At 41.3% G+C, this 21,555-nt stretch overlaps 1 protein-coding gene across 2 annotated transcripts; it reads right to left on the bottom strand.

The window, feature by feature from the left end:
- Positions 1–80: 80 nt before the first annotated feature.
- On the bottom strand, positions 81–21,326 carry tbc1d31 (TBC1 domain family, member 31). 2 transcript variants are annotated; one of them, XM_061776966.1, is made up of 23 exons: positions 20,818–21,321; positions 20,022–20,159; positions 19,729–19,844; positions 19,385–19,563; positions 14,180–14,331; positions 13,580–13,739; positions 13,268–13,468; positions 13,024–13,191; positions 12,466–12,545; positions 12,230–12,376; positions 12,003–12,136; positions 11,792–11,925; positions 11,501–11,680; positions 9,367–9,599; positions 9,209–9,281; positions 9,047–9,126; positions 8,847–8,982; positions 6,052–6,144; positions 5,270–5,356; positions 4,300–4,476; positions 4,145–4,214; positions 557–691; positions 81–461 (listed from the first exon to the last, which is right to left on the bottom strand). In XM_061776966.1, the coding sequence occupies exons 1-23, from the start codon at positions 20,916–20,918 to the stop codon at positions 307–309; spliced, it is 3,129 nt and encodes a 1,042-aa protein (XP_061632950.1). In that variant the 5' UTR covers positions 20,919–21,321; the 3' UTR covers positions 81–306. The 2 variants fall into 2 exon arrangements, with proteins under 2 accessions (XP_061632950.1, XP_061632951.1); XM_061776967.1 differs by lacking the exon at positions 81–461 and adding an exon at positions 1,667–1,734 and having other exon boundaries at positions 558–691; positions 20,818–21,326.
- Positions 21,327–21,555: the final 229 nt, after the last annotated feature.

The raw sequence follows: 21,555 nt of genomic DNA, 5'->3' as shown, positions 1-21,555 counted from the left end.
TATAAACACACAGTAAATTGCAATTAACCCCCCCAAAAAATAATACAAGAAAAATGTAGAGCTTATTACATGCTGCCATTCATGACTAAAAGTGGCCATCTATTGAAAGTTTGACAGTTCCAATAGTCAAAGTAATCTACAAATTTTTTTTTAAAGTAAAACAGCCTTTAAAATATGTCCAATAAACATGACTCAATGTTAAAGAAATTATACAACATGAAAAACATGCATGTAAATGTTAAAATAATGTGATGAACAAAGTACAGTGACAAGTTGAAATGTTTGAAGTTGAGTAAGAGCTAGTGGTCAGTAGGAGGCAGCGTGTGGCGTGTCGAGTGACCACGGGGAGGCAAAGCTGTCCTCTATGGCTCTGGCAGCAAGCTTCAATCTCAGACAATTCATTTCCCTCATCAGTTGTCTCTCTTGGCTGTCCAAATGTGCCCGGCCTCTGTCCAGTGAGACTGGCAGGTAGAAGAAGAGAGAGAAGAATATATGAAATGATGGGCTTTAATGCTCTGTAAACTGGTCATTTAATATGTTGCCCATGTCGACTCACAATTTGTGGCAGTGCTCTCTGTGGGGGAACTGCTGTTCAGACACACCATGGCGTTGCTTCCCGCCTGCTTCGGTGTGGCTGGTTTGGCGGTGGCCTTCCTGACACGACTGATGTTGAAACCTGGTCTTGAATAACCTGGAACCACACGATTAAGAATGTGTTACGTACGTGCACTTGCCTGTTAGCGAATCATCTGTCCATCCATTTTCTTATGCTGCTTGTCCTCATTAGGGTCACAGGTGAGCTGGAGCCTATCCCAGCTGACATCAGGCGCAATTTGGACATTATCACTTAAGGGTGTACTCAGTTTTGTTGCCAGTGGTTTTGACAATATTGGCTGTATATTGCATTATTTTGAGGAGACTGTAAATTTACACTGACTACACATTATACAGTGGGGCAAAAAAGTATTTAGTCAGCCATCAATTGTGCAAGTTCTCCCACTTAAAAAGATGAGAGAGGCCTGTAATTTTCATCATAGGTATACCTCACCTATGAGAAAGAAAATGAGAGAAAAAAAACAAAAATTCAGAAAACTTGTCCACAACCTTAATCAGTCACACTCCAAACTCCACTATGGTCAAGACCAAAAAGCTGTCAAAGGACATCAGAAACAACATTGTAGATATGGACTAGGCTGGGAAGACTGAATCTGCAATAGGTAAGCAGCTTGGTGTGAAGAAATCAACTGTGGGAGCAATTCTTATTAGACATATAAGACCACTGATAATCTCCCTCGATCTGGAGCTCCACGCAAGATCTCACCCCGTGGGGTCAAAATGATCACAAGAACAGTGAGCAAAAATCCCAGAACCACACGGGGGGACCTAGTGATGGCCAGAGAGCTGGGACCAAAGTAACAAAGGCTACCATCAGTAACACACTACGCTGCCAGAGACTCAAATCCTGCAGTGCCAAACGTGTCCCCCTGCTTAAGCCAGTACATCTCCAGGCCCGTCTGAAGTTTGCTGGAGAGCATTTGGATGATCCAGAAGAGCATTGGGAGAATGTCATATGGTCAGATGAAACCAAAATAGAACTTTTTGGTAAAAACTCAACTTCGTGTTTGGAAGAGAAAGAATGCTGAGTTGCATCCAAAGAACACCATACCTACTGTGAAGCATGGGAGTGGAAACATCATGCTTTGGGGCTGTTTTTCAGCAAAGGGACCAGGACGACTGTAAAGGAAAGAATGAATGGGGGTGAATGTATCGTGAGATTTTGAGTGAAAATGTACTTCCATCAGCAAGGGCATTGAAGAAACGTGGCTAGGTCTTTCAGCATGACAATGATCCCAAACACAACGCCCGGGCAACAAAGGAGTGGCTTAGTAAGAAGCATTTCAATGTCCTGGAGTGGCCTAGCCAGTCTCCAGATCTCAACCCCAGAGAAAATCTTTGGAGGGAGTTGAAACTCTGTGTTGCCCACCTCCAGCCCCAAAAACATCACTGCTCTAGAGGAGAACCGCATGGAGGAATGGCCCAAAATACCAGCAACACTGTGTGAAAACCTGGTGGAGACTTACAGAAAACGTTTGACCTCTGTCATTGCCAAAAAACGATATATAACAACAAAGTATTGAGATGAGCTTTTGTTATTGACCAAATAACGTATTTTCACGACCATAAGGCGCACTTAAAAGTCTTAAATTTTCTCCAAAATGGACGGGGCGCCTTATAATGCGGCGCGCCTTATGTGTGCACCGAGTTCCAAAATCTATGAATGTCGTTGTGTGATGAGCGCTCCGCTTGACTGACTGGGAGCATTTCCTGCCGACACGCTGCTTATAGAGAGGAAAAGTGGAGGTGGCTGAGGACAGCATGCGGCCGTTAAAAGGGGGAAGGGTGCGTGAAGGAGGCAAGCCCCCAGTAGGTATATAGCGCCGGTATGTGCATTGTGCAAAACAACATCGGTTTGGCTAAGGACCCCCGAAAATGACTGCGGTCAAACCAGCCTCCACTCAGAAAGTAGCAATCAAGCCACCCGCCCCCAATTTTGTTCATACTAGGCATTACGGTAATAAGTCGCCAACTCGCGGCGAAAGCCACCTTCAAAATAAAAGCTTCCCAATAATATGGACGTCAATTGTCTTCTGTTAAGGAATGCAACCAGCAAGGTTAATTTGAATCTTGAGATGCATTAAAAAAATGTATGTCACTCCAGCCGCTGGACATCGATGTAAACAGGGCGTTCAAAGGGAAGTTGCAAGCGGCGTGGAAGCGATGGATGACAGATGGCGAACACAGTTTTACTAAGACTAGGAGGCAGCGCCGGGCGAGTTACGCCACAATTTGTGAATGGATTGTGGATGCTCGGGCTAACGTGTCTGCTTGCACTGTTGTTCGAGCTTTCGTAAAAGCCGGCATCATTTCTGAGGAGCCGCACGGCAACGAGACTGACTCCGACAATGACGAGAGGGAACCTGGCGTGTTTGATGGAGAACTTGCCCAGCTGTTCATTTCGGATATAGAAGATGAGGACTTTGATGGATTTGTGGATGAGGGTTGTTAAAAAAATAACGTGAGTACATTGTTAAATACTTCAATAAAGTACAACCGAAACTCAGTTTTGCTCCCGCTGCCTTTTTAAAAACATTGTTTTAGTGTGCACGCATGCTACCGTATGTTTTAAGATAGCGTAGGTTTTACCATGCCTGCGCCCAATAATACAGTGCGCCTTATTGGATGTGTTAAATACAAAAATAGGCCCCGTAACTGAGACTGCGCCTTTTAATACGGTGCGCCTTATGGTCGTGAAAATACGGTACTTATTTTCCACCATAATTGGCTAATTATTTAAAAATCAGACAGGGTAATTTTCTGGATTTTTTTCTCATTTTGTCTCTCATAGGTGAGGTATACCTATGATGAAAATTACAGGCCTCTCTCATCTTTTTAAGTGGGAGAACTTGCACAATTCGTGGCCGACTAAATTATAAAAAATATAATGAACTTTTTTGCCCCACTGTAGCAGTGTCATTGTTTTCAGTGTTGTCCCGTGAAACAACATTCACAATAATTGAATGTGATGTGCGATGCTGTGCATACCGTACAACAATCACCACCATACCCTCTGTACAGCATATTTTTATCCATCCATCCATTTTCTGAGCCGCTTCTCCTCACTAGGGTCGCGGGCGTGCTGGAGCCTATCCCAGCTGTCATCGGGCAGGAGGCGGGGTACACCCTGAACTGGTTGCCAGCCAATCGCAGGGCACATCGAAACAAACAACCATTCGCACTCACAGTCATGCCTACGGGTAATTTAGAGTCTCCAATTCATGCATGTTTTTGGGAAACCGGAGGAAACCGGAGTGCCCGGAGAAAACCCACGCAGGTACGGGGAGAACATGCAAACTCCACACAGGCGGGGCCAGGGATTGAACCCGGGTCCTCAGAACTGTGAGGCTGACGCTCTAACCAGTCGGCCACCGTGCCGCGGATTTGTATTCAATTTTGAATATTACACAGATAAAGGCAGCTCTTACTCAAGCCCTATTTTATTGTATTCTAAAATATTGTTTCTGGAAATTATGTCTCTGGTCATCAAACATACTAATAATGTGTGTGTGTGTGAGACTGTAGTTACTTGTGTCTGCTGCAGGCCTGGATTGCTGTTGCTTCACTATGTGTCCTGTCTGATACACCACTTCATCCCACTGCAAGATTACACAAAGAGCACACATTTTTCACGAATTAATTTTGTTTTCTGTGCATCGCCGCTTCATTTTTTGCTGTTCTCACCTCCTGTCCAGCCACATTTCTCGGGGTGTGCATCAACCTGTCCCCTCCCGCCAGCGTTCGCCTTCTCTTCTCCAGCTCGCCGTCGGCATGCTGGAGGCGCTCAGCAGCGGCGTCCCGTTGCCAGTTGCGGTCGGTGCCCAGCTGGCGTGCCTCCGCTGCCGGGAAGCCCTCCACCTCCTGTGTGAGTGTGCCAGTAGAATGTGAAAGTGAAGCGACGCCACAGGAGACGCTCGAGCCAAAGCGGAGCTGGAACGTGGCTTTGATAGCTTTCTTGTCAAGAAAAATCTCATTGGTAGCATATGTCACAGTCGGAGCCAGGCCACGTCAACATGGGGCTCTCATTCAAATTTGCTTTTGGGGCCCTGGATTTTTGCCAATAATATTGATTATTCAATATTGAATTTCCCCTTCAGGGATGATAATCAATATAATAAAATGCAAAAATTACACTACAAGAACAGATTGCTATAGATAAGAGAGAGAGAGAGAGAGAGAGAGAGAGAGATACAGTGTAGTTCACATCTGAAAGGAAATTCACTCATGGTGATTGATTTACACGACAAAGTCATGAAGTCCTAATTGAGCTACAAGTAACAAAAAAAAAAACAGTATACTATGCATTTAATTTGAAAGTATCATCTGGTTTATTATTTTTGGTTTAAAAAACTGCAAATGCAAGAACAACAATAAAGTGCAAGAATAAATAAAAACTCTTCAAATGTCAAGCAAAAAGTTAAATAATGATGCAAGGGGTGATTAAAAATTGTTTAAAAACAAATATAAAGTTGAATAACTTTTTTGTAACTCTGTTCTTCCTCAAAATGACTGCAAAAATAAAAACTACATACTCCAGGCTTTGTTGACTGTTAATTGCTCTTGGTTGGCTTATGCTCTGGCAAAGTGCAGGATTCCAACACTTTCTCCCTCCCCACCTCCGAGACACATCAGTTTCGCATATTTCTGACCTCACCTGCATGTTTCTTTTCTCTCCGTCTGACCTTTTCATCCTCACGTCTTCAACCTGTCGTTCGATGCGAAGCTGCTCCTTGCACAGTTCCTGAGAAAAAGAATGCGTCAAGAAGACAAAGGTGATCAAACAACTGCCAGTGGCATTTAACACATACAGTAATTGTATTAAAAAAAATACCAATGTGGCCATGTTGGTTACAAAATGTATACTTTCATACTGTCTTCTACATTGTCATTTGGGAAGCAAAGCAAATGTATTTATATAGCGCATTTCATACACAAGGTAACTCAATGTGCTTTACATGATTAAAAGCATTTTAAAACAAAGAGAAAAAACAGCTTATAAACACTTAAAACAAAGAGAAAAAAATAAAAGTACAATTAAAAGCGTACAGTGCAAGAAATATTATTTAAAAGTGGAAATGCTCTAAAAGGAGTTTTGAACCTGGACTTAAAAACATTCACACTTGGGGCTGATGTCACTTCTGTTGGCAACTTATTCCATTTGTGTGCAGCATAATAGCCAAATGCTGCTTCACCATGTTTGCTTTGGACTCTGTGCTCCACTATTTGACCTGTCGATCTCAGAGCCCTACTCGGTTTATATTGCATTAACATTTCTTTCATGTATTCAGGACCTAAACCGTTTTGGTAGTACAAAACTATAACTAATTTCCATATTATTTTGTGAATGGATGACACGTGCTGAGGAAGAGCCCATTCTATGATATTCTTAAAAGAGTGAGGGGAAGAGGAGAAGGGGAATAAAAGGTGTCTCCTCACCTGCTCAAGCTGCCTCCGCTGCACCTCCAGCTCCATCTGCCTGATGTCCAGATCCTGGACTGCTGCTGCTGTTTCCTGCTCACGGATATCCATCTGCAGCCAAACAGATCAGTTTTTAATTGGGCACAGTTGATGAACACCACCAACATGGCTGTTATTTAGTTACTGGCTGCAACATTAGGTACAGCGGCACATTCTAATGAGCTCTACTATTTTTTAATACAGATAATGTTTTGATATAAAATATATTTTGTTTTATTCGTACCCTCTCTCAATATATGCATCTATTTTTTGCAAATGCATTGTTGATTAGAGTGCACTACGGAGGTTTACATATGCACTATATAAAAAGGCATGTTTTTTTTTTTTCTCACTGAGTGACATGAAATTAGACTAAACTTTTCCTGTTTTAGGTAAATTAGGATTATCTTAATTATTTCTATTTCTAAATGCCAGAATACTGAGAGGATTTTTTTTTAGACAAGTGAGACCAGGCGTGTCAAATGTACAACCCGCGGGCCAGAAACGGCCCATCAGGGGGTCCAATCCAGCCCGCGGACATTGTTCTGCCCATCAGGAAAGTTTTAGTTGATTTATACATAGCTTTTATTTTGACACAAGCACCGTAGAACCAGAAGTGCTGTGACTCGCGTGACGTGACATGCTCGAAGCTGAGAGAGAAAAGATTGGCGTGGCAGCGCACACCTCCATCCATATGCATTAAGAGAGTGTGAGTTTGTGTGAAGCGATGCCTATACACGTATCATATCATGTATTGTTTGTTAAGTAATGGCAAGTACAAATGTGCACATCTGCAGTTAAAGACAAGTTTGTTAAATTCATTGGGACATGGGTTGATTAAATCCTGGATAAAAATGATTGTGTTACATCAAACAAACAAATCACAATGTGGCGTCGACTCCTGACAGGAAAAAGCTGAATGTCACTAAATTGAGCTAAATTGATGCATGCTAGTTGGAGAGGGGTTGCCAATTGTTTGTGTTGACTAATAGTAACCTCATATACTGTAGACTTTGTGTTTTTAGCTTCTTCTCTCTCTCTCTCTTTTTTTTTGAAAGCTACTGGGTGACTATTAAATAAGAAAGTACTTTAAGTTTCTATTTTGCACTTACTGTGGATATGCATGTCCTAACAGACATAGCTCACACATTAACTTTGCTTCATTTTTTTTTTTTTTTTAATTTTCACTCTGTAATCTGCCTTTGTACATTTACAAGGCAGTGGGATAACTGCACTTTCATTCCAAAAAGTTACCACTTTAGTATGCAAGATCTTAATTGACCTAAAACAGAAAAAAACATTTAGTCTGACTTCATGTCAGACAGTGAGGAAAAAAAGCATGTGTGCCTTTCAGAAATGTAATGATATCTATATCTCACAGTTCGGTTTTATCGCGGTATTAATCTCACAGTCTGATAATTATTGCGATATCGTGGGAAAGCTCACGGTATTACAGGAAGGTTGACAGGAAGGTTTCTTCCTTCAGTCTCCTCTTCAGGAGGTGAAATGCATGCTCTGTTGGGTTAAGGTCCGGTGATTGACCTTCCAATTTTCCCGCCTGATGAAGTCCTTTGTTGTGTTCGCAGTGTGTTTTGGGTCATTGTCTTATTGCATGGATGGATTTTTCTGTAAATTGCCAGACAAACTGGTTTTGTAGACTTCATAATTCGTTCTGCTGCTACCATCATGAGTTACATCATCAATAGACACTAGTGAGCCTGTTCCAGAAGCAGCCATGCAAGCTCAAGCCATGATATTACCTCCACCATGCTTCACAGATGAGCTTGTGTGTTTTGGATCATAAGCAGATCCTTTCTTTCCCCATACTTTGGCCGTTCCATCTCTTCTGTGGAGGTTAATCTTGGTGTCATCAGTCCAGAAAACTTTGTTCCAAAACTTTTGTGGCTCATTTTTGTACTACTTTGCAAAATCCAATCTGACCTTCCGATTCCTTTTGCTGATGAGTGGTTTGCATCTTGTGGTATGGCCTGTATATTTCTTTTCTCGAAGTCTGATACCTTCACCCCTGCCCCGTGGAGTTTGGCAGTGATTTCACTGACTGTTGTTTTTAGGTGTTTCTTCACAGCTCTCACAATGTTTGTCATCAACTGCTGTTGACACCCTTGGCCGACCTGTCCTGTATGTTGCTCAGTACACCAGTAGTCTCTTTCTTTTTCAGGACATTCCAAATTGTTGTATTGGCTATGCCCAATGTTTGTGCAATAGCTCTGATCGATTTTCCCTCTTCTCTCAGCTTCAAAATGGTTTGCTTTTCTCCCATAGACAGCTCTCTGATCTTCATGTTTGCTTAACAGCAAATTCAGTTTTCACAGGTGAAACCCAAAGCCAAAAACAAGCACTACCTAATGTTTAAGCAATCAATCAAAAGGGAACACCTGAGCAACTAGAAACACCCATCAGTCACGTTCCAATACTTTTGCTCACTTTTAAAATGGGCGGCTTCAAACAAAAGGTGCTCTGTCCTGAGTTGTTTAACACATCTAGATGTAAATACCGTGAAATAAAAGCTGGAATTCTGAACTTTTGTCTCATATTCATCTTTTGATCTGAAACCCAAATGTCATCAGAGTATAAAACAAAAACAAAGGAAAGAATTTTGGGCTTAACTGCTTATTTCAGATTTGCATTATGATAGGAAGATAATAATTATTTCCTGAAACAGCAAAAATGTCACCACATAAACAAAACAAGAGGGAGTTGAGTGGCCCTGAAGAGCTCCTTGTCAATTCTTGGACTGAGAACATCCTTGTCACCTTCCTTGTGATCTCCTGGTCCAGTCTACGGATTTGCGAGACTTGCAGGTCCTGTTGATGTTGGAGGAGACGTCTTCTGTTTGCATCAAGCATTTGTAACTCCTTCGCCTTCAGCTCTCTCTTCATGGCTGCTAAACTGTGAGAGGACCATGATCAATAAAAAACATTTTTCCAACATAGAGTTTGGTATGAGTGTTTACTTTTTCCTTTGCTGTGTTAGTTTCTCTTCCTCCTGTGCGAGGATATTTCTGCGCTGCTCTTCAGCCTTCTGAAGCAACTCCTGTGAAGTCAAAAGAGTTAAGCCAGACATTTTGAAAACGTGTATTCTTATCTAACACGTCATTACGCTGCTTAATTTCTACCTGTTGCACATAATAGGCGTCCTCTTCAGATTGTTGCGCCACCAAATCTTTACGCAACGTCATTACCTCCTGCCTAATGAGACCGTGTGCACACCTTTACATCTCTTCTTTATCCTCTAAATATAATCTTTGAATACAATTGTAAAGTGCAATATCACCTTTCCTCGAGGTATTCCATCTCTTGCTGTCGTATCTTTTCCCTCTCCCGGTTCTGATATTCCACTATGAATTCCGGGTAGTGATTAAACACAGGGTACTGGCCTTTTGTGAGCGGCGTGACGTCAGAGAGCAGCCTCATTGGCTGAATGTCAGCCGGTGTTTTAATCATCAGCCGGTAGGCGTCTTTAATCATGGCTTCCATGTCCAAGTTGTTCCGATGGTGGAAAAAATACTGATACATGGAAAAACAAGAAAGGTAAAAATTGTAATTTCAGTTTTCTGAAAAAATATGCCTCAAAAGTCAACAACACTTGTGAGTTCATACTCAAGCATCATGTCACATGAGACTTCACTGAGCATAAAGGAATACATCACTCCACAGTGTGTTTGTCGTTTGCTTGGCTTTTCGCAATTCTACCACAGAAATGTTCCAGAGTGGAAAAGGATGATGAAGACCACAAAGCAGGACATTACGTAGCCCCTTAGCTAACATGGGGGTGGGGACTTTTGCGTCTCCTTGCAATGTGTATTGCGAGGGAATGCAATTTTAAAATGTTGCTTACCCGTAAACACTGCCTTATAGTTAGTAAAGCTTTTATGATGGTGACAGTTTGAGCCATTAATTCACTTTGCATTATTTCTTCCGGGAACAATTGTTTGGAGGGCAGCATGGTGAAGTGTTAGTTACCGCGTCTCGGTTCAAATCTCAGCTCAGGCACTCCTATGTGGATTTTGTTTTGGGGGGGGGGGGTGGTTCTCCAAGTACTTTGGCTTCCTCCCACATTCCGGTTTGCTAAATTAGACAAAATTATCCTTATGTGTGAATGTGAGTGCATGGTTGTCTGTTTTTACAGGCCCTGCAATTAGTTGGTGAACTGTCAGGGTGTACAGGGAACAAAATATATACAGCTTTGGAATTTATAAATGTATATTTTGAGTATGAATATTGTTATTTAGAGCATGTATTTGCAAAAAAAAAAAAAAAAAAAAAAAGGGCAGTGCTGGCCTCTTATTTTTTTCTAAAGCTGTATATATATGAGAAGTGTCAGACAAGTCCAAGGATACGTGTCACAAAAGATATTTATCCCAGACTACAAACTACAAATTTTTCGCTTCGATGTGGGTCAGACGATCAAGGAGCATGTCTACAAACAGATCCTACAATGTCTTGTAGCAGTGCCGGGAGGGCCACCATCATCACAAATGTCACCGCACTATTTATATGCTTACATGGCAATCAGACTAACTGGTTCAAATCTTGGCATTATGATTGCATCAATCAGATCCTTCTCAATCAATCAAAACACTATTTATCACTGAGGGGCCATTTAAACGGCGTGAGGAGCAGCGTTATTACAAAAGGACAGACAAAACATCAAGAACATAAAATCACAAAGTGCAAAATCTGAATATAGTCTCTGACATAGATGTCAAACTAAAGGCCAGATTCGGCCCACCAAATCATTTTATGTGGCCCGCAAAAGCAAATCCTGTGCATCAACTTCCATGATTCTTGCTAAAATCTGAACCAAAATTTCAATTTGTCATATGTAAGAAATCATCACGTTGAGATATTGCAAAAGCATTCTTTTGTTACCAAACCCCTTTTTACAGCAACTTCATCAATAGTTAAACTATTGACTTCTGATGTCAAAACTAGTTAGCCATCAATTTGTTGTGATGTAATAACATGAGGCAATTAAACATTTATATGGTTTCACAGTCATAGCGGCCCTTTGCCAGGGACCCTAACTATAATGTGGCCCGTGACAAAAATGAGTTTGACACCCCCGGTCTATGATAAATGTCTGCTATTAAGTAAAATTTGATGTGTGAGACGCATCATTATACAATTTGGCTTCAATTCACCACCTCACCAACTGCGGCCTGTCACATAAATGTACATACGCATGAGTTTGCTATACAGGTGTGCATTTTCTACAGTAAAGCTTATTTTGATAGGTCACATACACTGTACGGGAAGCTGCATTCGGCTCTTTCAGGCCCTATCTTATCCATATGGAATGTTAATAAGTGAGCCCACTTGGGCTATTCTGATACACTCCCAGTCTCAATAGAGAGAGATAGAGTGAGAGAGAGAGAGACAGAGACAGCAAGACAAAGAGAGGTCACCTCAAAGTCCTCTTTCTGGGAGCAGAGCAAGAGGGGCTCCCGGCAGCACATCAGGTAGGCCACGCAGGCCATCAGCAGGAAGGACGGATGGTTGGAGAAGACGTTGTCGAAGAGTCTGAGCCACTCGTCACGGGTCAAAACCTCAGAGAATAAAGTCTCCAAGAGAGGCCACACATAGAGCTGCCACAAATACAGAAAAATAACAAAATGCAAAGATGGGGTCACGTGTACATTCGGTGGTGAGCTACGCCATGCGTCTCTTCCACGTTGTGTGTTATCATGGAGCATTACCTGGGAGGTGATCCCACAGTCCACCAGGTGTTGCAGCAGCTCCTTGTCATGATGCGCCAGAATGTTCTCTGCCATGCTCAAGATGTTTAGGGGAGGGTTGGGGAAGTACTCAAACCAGTGTTGACACCAGTTCACTGTGAAGCAGCACATCCAAGTCAACTAAACACACAGCTTGCATGTGCAAAAGCTCCCAGTTACAGTCAAAACATACCTAAGACAGTGGCCACCACCTCAAAGCACAGCATGGGATTGTTCTGGAAGAGCTTGACGAATGGAAAGGCTAACAGTGGAAGATACTCCACCTCTCCAAAGATGGAAGCCCAGTGAGACAGTGCAGACAAAACCCTGTGAGTAGATGGAGGGGATTAGGACTCAAAATGTTGCATTAAGAACCTTGTGAATAACCAAACTGAGCAAGTCTAGTGGAAGGATGTGAACCTCTGCAGCCCCCTCTGGAGCTTTTGACTTTTGATAGGATACTTCTCATGGAGGGTGAGATAGGCTGAGTGGAGGCCTTTATCAGTCAGACTGCTGTATGCTGCATAGTTCTCAGGTAGGCACAACAAGGACCGCCACACAAACATCCTAAAAGGTTGCACAATATTCTGGATAGCAACAGTATTCTATATTCACTTTCATGCTCAAGCTCCAAACTGAGGAGAGAATTGCAGTACCTGTATTTACCAGGATATTCTCCAAATGTTTTAAGAAGACCCAGCAGTCGCGTCTTGTTCAGACCACCAGGGAGTTGGTTCTGTTATAAGATGAAGACAAACCTCTATCACAACAAAATTGGGATTTTTGTTGTTGTTGTCCTGAATAGTTACATCAGACTGAGCTGCTGATTGTATAAATCAACATAAAATTATTTAATAAGGTCTCTTTGTAAGGCATTTTATTTTGTTTATTTACTGTTTTTGTTGTTGTTGAAAGACTATCTATACTTTGTTTGTCTCATTGTTCCTTTTCTTATGCGCTGGGGAAGTGTACAAAAAAGGGGAGCATGGGATTGTTTAATTTGTTGATTGTTAATTTGTTGTCATCTGTCGTATTGTATATTAGTGTTTTGTATACAATAGCAAACCAATCAAAAGATTTTAAAAAAATACAAATCAGGCGATGTTGAAGCAGATTTCCCAAACTATTGCTTAAGTGATTAAAACCTGTCACACAAAACTTTTTTTTCCATGCGGTGTAAAACTTAAAGATATTGTTCTTTTCTGTATTCCTACCTCTTTATCCTCTACTGCAGGCCCAGCAGCGGGGGCACGGATCTTCACCCGTTTTGGCGGACCTGTGTGAGTGGCTGGTCTTTGGATCATATCGAATTTGACCTTTAGATTCGATGGTGCCTGATTCGCTGCACTGTCAGAGACTACTGCCACCTGTGGGAGAGGAGGCTGTGAAGGACAGTAAGTTACAAGTTGCTATCTGACAGAGCATGCTCATTTCAACCATATATCACATGCATGTTACTTTGTTTAAATCCTCCGTGAGACTCTGAACGCTGTAGACGCTAATGCTGCCATTGTCCAAGATGGCCACCACATGACGACCAGTGGGGCTGATGGTCACCGTGTTGATGACAGTGTTGTGGGAGCCGACGTGGAAGAGCAGCTTGGAGGTGTGAATGTTAATAAAACGCATAATTCCATCTTGGCTCAGTACACCCAATGTCTGTGAAGCGAGCAGGAAGAGAAGGTGTGAATACATGCTTAATGTCCAGACGTGTCCCCATGACATCACCTGCTCTGGGAAACAATTGCCAATCTACCAGAGCAAGTGTACCTGATTTGATCCTCCATCAAAGCTGTCAGAAAGGAATTCCAGCTGCCTGACAGTCCGAACCTGAGTGGGCATCTGGATCACCTTGACCAGCGTTTTGCTTTCCAAACACCACAGGTGCAGCAGGTTAGACCGGCCCCCAGCTGCCAGGCTCTTACCATCTCTGTCAACATGACACATTGGCAGCATGGAAATAGACTGATAACAAATCCTTTTGAAACATTTTCCAAATATCTGATCTGTAACTCATGAAATTAAATCAAAAAAATAAATAAGTAGGTTCGTTGCAAATGTATGCCCTCCCCAAATCTATGTTGAACCACATTTTCCTTTTATCACGGCATTGCATTTTTTTGGGTATAACTCTATCAGCATAAAATCCATCTTGACTTGGCAAAAAAAAGCCCACTCTTCCTTGTAAGGGTATTTCCTAATCTGGTCCTAAACAACAATACCTGATTCATCTCAGTTTCTCCTCTTTCTCGTTTTCTTCTCTGGCTATATCTACAGTACGGCATATTGTGTTTTGGTGAAGCCTTACAAAACATGCAAAAGTGGCGTGCAGACATGGTTGGTGTGGCTGTGAAGAAGTAAGAGACTCACTGTGTCACAGCGAAAGCCTTGTAGAAAAGCCGCGGTCCAGATTCTGGCACTGGAAGCTGGTATTCACACACTAGCGTGTTGCTGTCCCAAGCAAAAATGGAGTCATCACTGAAACAGCTGAGGATGTTGTTGCTAAGAGGAAGGAAGAAAACCTGAAACAAGGACCACCATTATATTAATTATGAAAGCAAGATCAGTGTGATAATTTTATGTATTTATGGCACCTGGTTGGCGAGTGAAAATTCATGCTTTAGCAGCAGAATTACAGCACATTAACTCGAGCAAAGGAGTCATATTTAGTCATTTAATCTGGTGATCAAAATGGACCCTGTACACCCCACTAAGAAGCAATAGAGCCATGTTGTTTCTGACAGCCAATAAGGTAAAGTCGTAGCATTTGTGTAAATACTTGGTTGGTCAACTGTTAAAATTTTGAATTCAAAATATTTCAATTAAAAGCTTGCATGACTATAGTATAGACAGAAAATCAAATCCTTTATTTTTGTTTTTACTTTAGTAGCTTATTCAAAACCTTAAAAGGGATGTATTATGCATTGAGATCGGACTTTTGAATTGCTTGTTTACAGGTGCATCTTAAAAAAACTTGAATACAGTGGAACCTTGATAAAACAGACTGCGATACAACGGATATCGGATAAAATGGACTGTCGGGACTGAACAGTGTCCAAAAATAGTTTCCATTTGTCACTTAAACTGCCGCTGACAAAGTCTGTTTGTTCCAGAATTGGCCTCTGTTGGTTTACTGGCGCTGTGGCGCAATGCAGGCAGAGAATGGTACTGACGTATTTCCGGGTCACAGATATACAATATGACTAGATCCAATTCCAAAGACGTGCCTCCCGCACCTACGTGACAGCCATGTTGAATGTGGGGTATTGACGTGGAGCCCATGGCATGATTATTACAGTGTTCCCCCGCCACGTCACGCTTCACGTTTTGCAGCTTCAGTGCTTCGCTGGTTTTTCCAAAATATTCATCCCAAAAAAATAATAAAAAATCATCAAAAAATAAAAATGAAAAAATACAGCCATATCAGCGGCCATATTGCAGAAAGACGCGTTGTTTCATGTTGATGCACGAGAGAGAAGGTTTCCCTGCATGCCAAACAACGAGATGAGTTGACTCAGCGGCTGTGTACATGCCTGTACTATACTGTACATGCCACGGGCACTCATACAAGGGATGTGATTGGTTCCCGGCACAACATCGACCAATGAGATCACCAGTGTATTTATCCCGTGAGCTGAATGGCTGCGCATCATCGCAGCCTCACCAGCATCTTCCCTTGTTGTCTCGCCAGTCTCGTCCACACTGTACATGCATACTGTATCTTAGTGTTGTGTTCGTGATAACTTTTTTTTTTTATTAATTAAGCCCTTAGAATGCCGCCTAAGCGCTGTGCCCCTGCGAAAGCTTCCTCCGGGGCACCTAACAGGAAGAAGAAGAAGATGACCATTAGTGAAAAAGTGAAAACTTTTAGATATGATCAAAGAAGTTATGCATCTGTGGCATGCCATTATGGCTTAAATGAATCTACAGTGCGGCACATCAAGAAAGAGGAAGCAAACATCCGCAAAACTGCTCCAATAAGGAAGCAAAACGTGTGGTAACTCCGCGTAATTAGAGACGAGGTTATGTCCTTGTACAGGGGAGTTTTGAAGCAAAAGAAAAAACAAAGACAACAACTACCCATCACCATGTTGTTCTCCACGGTAAAACCCCAGCTACACCTTCAGCGCCTCCAGCAGAAGAGTCTCCGAGTGAACCTAAAGCCTCTACGAGTCAAGTGAGAGCCTCTCCTCCGCCACCAAAGCAAGCCTCTTCGCCTCTCTCAGAAGGCAATGTTGATGAATGTTAATTACTGTATAAGGTTTTATAATTAAAGAGTTACGTAAATATGTGTACTGTTGTAATCTTTGTCTCAAATATGTAAAGTATAAATACTGTTTACATATTTTAAACATTCTGGTACCCACATACACATACACAAACATTCTTGGGGGGGGGGGCAAATCCTACTTTGCGGTTTTTAACCTTTCGTGGGGGGTTCTGGTTCCCATTAACCACGAAAAACAAGGGATCACTGTATATCTATTGTCTATTGTGCACAGAATCGCAGGACAGAGAGAGAGAGAGCGGCATAGCAGCAGTGTTAACTCTGAGGAATACATACACAAGTCTTTGGAGTCTGGAATATGCTACTTTTGGTGCAGTAAAAAAAATAAATAATTCAAGCCGTTTGCCTTTGGCAACAGATTTGGAACTAGAAAGCACACTAATTGCTCGCAGCTCATGAAAGCGACTCGATGAGTACTGTACGTCAACAATGTCACCATGACCAAGCACACTGGCGTTGTAAGTTTGGAGAAAATGTCAAACTTTCAAACTTTTTCAAGTTTTTAAAAATATTTATTTACAATGATTTTGTACTGTACTGGACGTTTTAGGCCACAAAAAAACCTACAAAACAATAATTTTGTATTGTACCGTAATATGGGTGCATATCGCCTCAACAAAAAAGTGCTTCAATGTATCAGACAATCGGCTATATTGGAGAAACCCCACGCCCCTTTTAGTCCGTTCTATCCAGGTTCCACTGTACTTTAGGAGAGTTCATTCTATTTCAGCATTACAATTCCAAAAGACAAATGTGATAATATATAAGGAATAAAAAATAGGTAAAATTCATGACAATGAAATACCAGTATAACTTTTTGTTCATTATATTTTACAGTGCCACCAGAAAGTTTTCACAACCCTTCACTTTTCCACATTTTGCTGTTACAGACTTATTCTATAGCTGATTTGAGAAGAGTTTCTTTAAAAATAATCTAAATAAAATATCCCATAATCCATCCATCCATTTTCTTTACCGATTATCCTCACTAGGGTGGCGAGCTGCTGGAGCATATCCCAGCTATCTTCGGGCGGGACCGGGGTACACCCTGAACTGAAGCCAGTATTTTGTTATCTTGGCTGTGTGCTTTGGGTCATTGTCATGTTGGAAGGTGAATCGATGCCCTAGTCTGAGTTCCAGAGGACTCTGGAGCAAGTTCTCTTGAAGAATTTCTCTATATTTGGCAGCTGTCATCTTACCCTCAATGTGGACGAGTCGCCCAGTTACGGCAGCAGACCCCACAGCATGATGCTGCCACCACCATGCTTGACAGTAGGGATGGTGTTAGCCAGGTGATGAGCAGTGCTTCTTCTTCTCCAGATATGACGCATGCAAGTCAGGACAAAAAGTTATATTTTGGTTTAATCAGACCAGAGAATTTTGTTTCTGCAAGTCTGAGAATCTTTAAGATGCTTTTTGGCTAAATTCAAGCAGGCTGGCGTGTGCCTTTTAGTGAGAAGTGGCTTCCGTCTGGCAACTTTACCATAAAGGCCTGATTGGTGATTAGCAATGGTTGACCTTCTGGATGGTTCTATCTCTGGAAGGCAATACTGGACTTCTGCCAGAGAGACCATTGGGTTCTTGTTCACCTCTCTGACCAAGGCCCTTCTTCCCTGGTTACTCAGCTTTGTTGGATGGCCAGATCTAGGTCCTGGTGGTTCCAAACTTCATCCATTTCTGAATAATCAAGACCACAGTGCTTTTCGGGACCTTCAATGCTGCTGAAATTCTTTTGCATCCTTCCCCAGATTTGTGCCTTGACACAATCCGGTCTCAGAGGTCTGAAAAAAATTCCTGAGAGTTCATTGCTTGGCATTTGCTCTGATATGCACTGCCAACAATGAGACGAGGTGTGTGCCATTCCAAATGATCTTCAATCAACTGAATTTACCACAGGTGGACTCCATTCAAGTTGTAGAAGCATCTCAAGGATGATCAGTGGAAATCAGATGCACCTGAGATTAAGTTTGCGTGTCATAGCAAAGGGCTTGAATACTTGCCGTAATTTCTCGTGTATAATGCGCACCCGTGTATAATACGCACTCCCAAACTTGACCTAAAAATTCTGGAAAACCCTTCTACATTTTTTCAATGCATGATTTTGCTTCTAACCATATGATCAAAACATGAAGTATTATCTGTATTTTGTTAGTTTTTTTCAAATAATTATTCTGACGTTAAGTACTTTATTTGAACATGTAATACTTTTTTTATTTACTTGCTCCTATTTTGAAATTCACAGCCCCACTTTTATTTAGTAAATGAGAAAAAACACAGTTGTGCTCATATGTTTGATTACCCAGGAAGAATTTGTAAGATGTGTACCATTCTTTAAAGAAAACATGATGGGCCAGGCGAAACACATTTAATTTTATTTTAATGGGATTAAAATTAAACTGTCAAGCATTTCAGAAAAGCATTATCATTAAACAAAACATAATCATAAAGGAATTAATGGTGGTTGTTCAGTCATCAGTCGTATTTAAAAAACAAAACAAAAAAAAACAATATTGCACAAATTCTGCCAGGGTATGTAAACTTAAGAGCACAACTGTACATATATGCAGTCATACGTACCCCTGTCATATTGGAATGAAAGTTTACACCTTTCTCATAACCTCTAGGTGGCGGTGGCATATTGGAATGAAAGTGTACACCTCTCATAACCTCTAGGTGGTGGTGGCATATTGGAATGAAAGTGTACAGCTTTTTCATAACCTTTAGATAGCAGCATACATTTATCAAATGTTAGTTTTTTGCATTTTCCCCTATAGCCATGTATAATGTGCACTATTGATTTTTGACAATTTTGTGGGGGAAAAAACGCGCATTGTACACGAGAAATGACGGTATGTACCTATTATGTTTGAATGTTTACATTTTTTATAAATTTACACAAATGTCTGAAAATTTTTTCACTTTGTCATTATGGCATATTTTATGTATTTTTTTTAATTTTTTTACAGAAACCTATACTCAAATCAGCTTTAGAATAAGTCTGTAACATAGCAAAATGTGGAAAACGTGAAGGTTGTGAATACTTTCTGGTGACACAGTATAACAACTTTTTTTCTACTTTTATAACCTTCCATTGCTGAGTGGCTGGGACAAATCACATGGGTTTACTGCCTTACGGTGAGGCAAGTGCCATCAATATGACTTAAGGTTAACCAACCATATTTGGGTCCTTGGCCTAGAAAGTGCTCCAAGAAGATAATGTAACCCAGTACAACTACAAATTTAAAAGTAGTGGATGGGTACTTGATGCTCTCTAAAAAATCCTTTACCTTCTGTATGCCAACTGACTGATGAATGTTGAGCTTCCTCTTCCTCTGGAAGGTGTCCAGGTCCCACAGCTGAGCGGTGTCTGAGGATGTGGTGACAGCATACCGGCCTGAGCTATGGATGGAGATGGACGAAACCGCCCCTTCATGACCGCGCATCCAACTGACCATCTGCTTTGTGTCTGTGCAAAAAACACAAGCACAAAGTATTTATTTCTGGTTAGAAGGGTGGTGGTTCACATGATATATCAATGGTAGATGAAGCTGGTTTATGAAAGAAAGAAGACAGGTTGCATTAAAACTCAATTGGAATCAAAGATGATGATGATTTGTCATTGTTGTCATACCTTGGTCAAAACACTTGATGGTATTGTCAACAAGAGCCACCAGGAACTCTGCGCTCCGATGGAAGCTTAACGCCAGAGCAGTGCAGGCCTGTCCCGTCTTCTGCACTAGATGAAATCTGTCCAAAGATGAGAGGGACAATCATCTTGTTCAGGGAGCGTTGAAGAAAAACTGTGGTGCTAGATTATGCAGCACACATTTAAATGTCTATCAAATATGTGTCAGGCATGCGGGCATCATAAATGTGTTTTATGGAATAGGCTGGGCTTTTGATGAGAAAAAATAATTGACTCACCTGTTTCTACTTATGTCAAAGGCATAGATGTTGCCATGGTGATCACCAGCCAGGAAGTATTCTCCTGTGGCGTCAAAGGCTGCATGGAGGAAACGCACCTTAGTCTGCTGAGCAGTACGGACCACCGTCAACAACACACTGGGGAAATACAAACAACACACTAAGAAGGAAAACTGAAACGAGGAAACCAAACAATTTGAAAATCATGGCTGCTCTCTCATGGCTGCTCTCTCATATTCTATGCCTTTTAAGACACAGATTATTTGGAAATTAAGGGAAATCATGTCATTAAATATTTAAATGAAAAATGAAATATAAAACAAGTTCACAGTGTGAGAACAATGCTAACATTCTTACATGTGCAATTTAAAAATGCCAACAACGTATTCAATGTCATTTACAGTAACATGATGATTGTTTTTTGTTGTTGGTTTTATATAGAGTTAGCATCACGCCGTTGACCATTTATTTAGCAGCGTACTCAGTCAGTGATGACAGGTTCGATTGTTTAAAATCAATTTTCTTGCTTCTCTAGAGAGGACTGCATAATTTGTGCAGGTTGTTCGATTTGTAGCGAGCTTGTTCCACTTGTTAGATATATTTATATGCTGCTGCTTACAGGACACACACACGCACACACTAGCTTTTCTTTGTTAAAATATGAAATATGACTATTAAGTGACACAAGTGGTTAATGTTTCGAATCTTAATACAGCACAACATTGAAAAGGTTTAAATACAACCACGACAATAACCGTGTAAACGGTTCCTGAAGCTCAGCTGTAGTTAATATTACCCTTTTCCAGAAGATGGTTTTCGACGCTTGAGCTTCCCTTCTTCTCTGTTCCCGATGTCGGTCACATCCATTTTTATGAGGTTTGTAAAAACTGTATGCATAAATGAGGCTTCAGTTGGAGCTACATGTCAAGCTGCAATGCCAAGCGTCTTATCCTTGCTGGCGGGGTGGGTAGCGGGAAATTTGGGAAAAGAAAACCAACGCTTTCTTGTATGGACAAATAAACAAGTGCCAGTCACTATCATTTAAAGCTTTTTCAAATCGTAAATTCACTAACTTCCTCCAACTTCTGTTTTCGTAGTCATTCATTAGTTGTCGCCCAGAGTCGGCGTCATACATAAACAGAGAGGTGCACCACGGGAGATGTCGTTTACCAGGACCGTCCGTCACCCAGCACCCAGCATTTCCATCATCATAGAGGCTGGCATGATAACTATTTTCTCAAATCATTTTGAGTATTGTTTTGGCACGTTTTCTGTTTCTTACCAATCAAAGTTGAACGTGTGACAATGCCATTAGCGGAAAAACAATAATTAACAGATACAGCCGCTTCTGGAAATAAGCCTGCTTTCAAAATAAACGGAAAATGGTCAGTGCGTGTGCTTGATTTTATATCCCATAACAAGTCATTTTTCGCAATCAAAAAGACAGCCGAAAAGTATTTTGAACAGATCCAAACACCAAACAATGCACAATGGTTTGGTGCAAACTGTCAGACATGTATACAATCCACTCTCA

Source organism: Phyllopteryx taeniolatus, chromosome 6 (assembly GCF_024500385.1).
Source record: "Phyllopteryx taeniolatus isolate TA_2022b chromosome 6, UOR_Ptae_1.2, whole genome shotgun sequence".
NCBI classification, from domain to species: domain Eukaryota; kingdom Metazoa; phylum Chordata; class Actinopteri; order Syngnathiformes; family Syngnathidae; genus Phyllopteryx; species Phyllopteryx taeniolatus.
The sequence above is the reverse complement of the archived record's forward strand: the minus strand, read 5'-3'. Positions and strand labels throughout refer to the sequence as shown.

Coding starts and splice junctions, on each gene's coding strand:
- tbc1d31 (XM_061776966.1), bottom strand. CDS start 20,918: ATGCATACAGTTTTTACAAACCTCATAAAAATGGATGTGACCGACATC. Junction 11,681..11,791: donor ACTGTGGGATCACCTCCCAG/GTAATGCTCCAT, acceptor TATTTGTGGCAG/CTCTATGTGTGGCCTCTCTT. Junction 9,127..9,208: donor ACGCCTATTATGTGCAACAG/GTAGAAATTAAG, acceptor TTGACTTCACAG/GAGTTGCTTCAGAAGGCTGA.